Source organism: Alligator sinensis, unplaced genomic scaffold, assembly GCF_000455745.1.
Source record: "Alligator sinensis unplaced genomic scaffold, ASM45574v1 scaffold134_1, whole genome shotgun sequence".
Classification (NCBI taxonomy): domain Eukaryota; kingdom Metazoa; phylum Chordata; order Crocodylia; family Alligatoridae; genus Alligator; species Alligator sinensis.
The window spans coordinates 1,445,890-1,448,501 of record NW_005841920.1 but is presented as its reverse complement, the minus strand read 5'-3'; the positions used below and the strand labels follow the sequence as shown (position 1 = coordinate 1,448,501).

General features: G+C 44.3%; 1 protein-coding gene across 1 annotated transcript in view; it reads left to right on the top strand.

Moving 5' to 3' along the window:
- The first annotated feature begins 2,240 nt into the window (after positions 1-2,240).
- The window catches only part of SGCB (sarcoglycan beta), an 11,254-nt gene continuing 10,882 nt past the window's right edge, over positions 2,241-2,612 (top strand). The window contains 2 exon segments of the mRNA XM_014517660.2: positions 2,241-2,372; positions 2,375-2,609. Coding sequence (XP_014373146.2) covers positions 2,241-2,372; positions 2,375-2,609 — 367 coding nt within the window.

Below are 2,612 nucleotides of genomic sequence, written 5' to 3'. Positions count from 1 at the left end.
CGTGTCCCCATGGACGAATAGTCATATGAATAGTCATACGCATACGAATAGTCACACCCTGGCTATTATTTCACCGAACAGTGAGCTCTCCATCCGCACGTACATCGGAAAAAGCAATTGCTATCTCCTACCTGTCATCTTTAACTACGGCTTCACCACTGTCGTTTTGTTGTGTAACCACTGTTGAAATCTTACTGTAAGTAAACGTTAAGTTCAATTTTACTATCTTCCAACTGAGTCAGTGTCCCTTTCATCCCGGGCCTGTCCATAAGGCGGGTTGGTCATCCACCCGCCCCCCGGTTCAACTGGTAAACCGCCTGGTGAGTGCTGCGGTTACTAACAAGCATTAGATGTCAATGTTCTTGCATAGACAAGCCCTTATGAAATCAGATTCAAGCTTCTGTTCTTCATCTTCAAAGTTTTATGTAAACCTGCCTTTACCTACTTCTCTACTCTTTTCTTCTTTATTTGTCCCTCCTTTGGTACACTTCTTGCAGTCCTCTCATTTTAATTCCCCTTTAGTTTCTTTTTCCTGGTTCTCACAGTGCCATTCCTATGAGTGGACAAATACCTCTGCCTTCAATTCCTTCCAGGAACTTCCCTCCAATCCATTCTTCCAGGAACTACTCCTTCTTCCTCCTCTTCATTAGTATCTTCCATCTTACCTTCTTTCAAGTGTGATTCTGATTCTTGCTTTTAAATCTTGTCTATATTAGGTGTTTTCCTCACTGTAAACTGTAAATCAAGTGTCACCTTAACTTGAACCCAATCCACCTACTTTAAACTTGAGTTACCTATTTGAGAGCGCAAATAGACTAAACCTTGAATGAGCACAATTCATGTAGCTGCCAAACAGCTTCTCACAAGTCCCACTGCATGCCCAGAAAGGAGAGTTTTCCAACAGTTCATAGTACATATCAACTTACCAAAGCACTAAGAAACATGGGATATGCCTGTATAAGCATAATGCAATAAATAAATGAATATAGTTATCAATGCAGATGCAGCGACTCGAGTGTTATTTCAGTGTAAGAATTCCAACTTAGCATGTTAACACTTAGCATTCCAATTTAGCATGTTAATTTCTCCCTTTAATTCTGAGCTTATGCAAAACTAAGAACTAGCAGTTTTTCTAGATGCATAAGCCCAAACCCTGCATGGACTGTAAGTAATCTGTGATCCTTAAAAAACCGTAAGTGATAAAAGTTTTCAAACCTCATTGGTTTCCATCAATTTGCAGGCACTCCTCGGACTTATGATACGATTGGTTCCTGAAAACTGTCTTAAGCTGAAACGTTGTAACTCAGAACCAATTTTCCCATAGGAACAACTTTACAAATGGGGGATTGGTTCCTGAACCAAGGCCCAATACCCTATTTTCACCAAAAATAACCCAGAATGTTGTACTCAGTCAATTATAGATGAGTAATATAGCTACATTATATATAGCTACATTCATGTATTTAAATTGTAAATAGCAATCATATTGATTTGGAAGGACTTCTTTGAAGAGACTTTGCTGGACTTTTTGAAGGGCTCTTGGTTGGACTGAGTCTTGGCTGCAAGTTTTCCTGGAGTCTTGTCTGCTTTCTTAAAGAAAGTGTCCAAGTCCCTGATCTCTAGATACTGCTGGATAATAGAGATCAGAGACTAAACATAGACATTGGATTTTTGATACATTATAATCTGCCTGGCAACTGACTCCCCAGCCCAGCCCAGCCCAGACCCTGGCTTGTTTACTTTTCATTCCATCCAGGAAGAGCACACACCGACTGCTGCAGCTTCCTGAGCCTGATGAAGGGTTTTTGAACCTGAAAGCTTGCTTAATAACTATTCTCCAACCATTTGGGTTGGTCTAATAAAAGATATCAAATTCACCCAAGGAACCTTGTCTGCCTAAAACTGACGTCAGGAAGTCGAAACAGGGTGTCAATTTATGACCGTTGTAAGTGCTGTTTGTTGTAACTCCAAATGTCTTAAGTCAAGGACTGCCTGCATATGTTAAATTTTTCACAAATTAAAAAAAAAAACCACCCTAGACATTGAAGAAAAAAGGAAATTGAGAGTCCTCTTATATATTCCCCAAATCCCAAGAGACAGGTTTTTACGAGACTTCAAAATATCTCAGTTGGCATTTATGGCAGACTTTTTGTTGTGGTGAATACCTTTCAAGCCCAGAAACTGTAATGAGCAGCTGTTTAAAAATACAATAGGGCATTTGAAGACATAAAAACAAGGACATGTCACGGGCCGGATTGCAGGGCAGAGAGGGATGCAATGGGGCACGTGCCTCTGCCACACAACTGAAAAGTCTCCCGCTGAACCCCTCGGAGGCCGCCCCTTGTCGGGCTGAGGCGGCAGGCAAGGAGGAGGCCCCCAGGCGAGATCGCTCCAGGAGCCCAGTAGTCCAGCGCGAAATCCCGGCGGGCTCCCTGGGCCGATGTCGGAGGAGGGGAAGGGTCTGACTCGGGGGGTTGCAGCGGCCCCGGCGAGGGGGTGGAGCCGGCTGGCGGCCCGGACTTAGCCCGGCAGGAGTGGGGGCAGCCGCGCGCACCACGGCGCAGCCTGGGCAGGTGCCCGCCAGGGGGAACTGCGCGCTCCCTCCCCGGGCT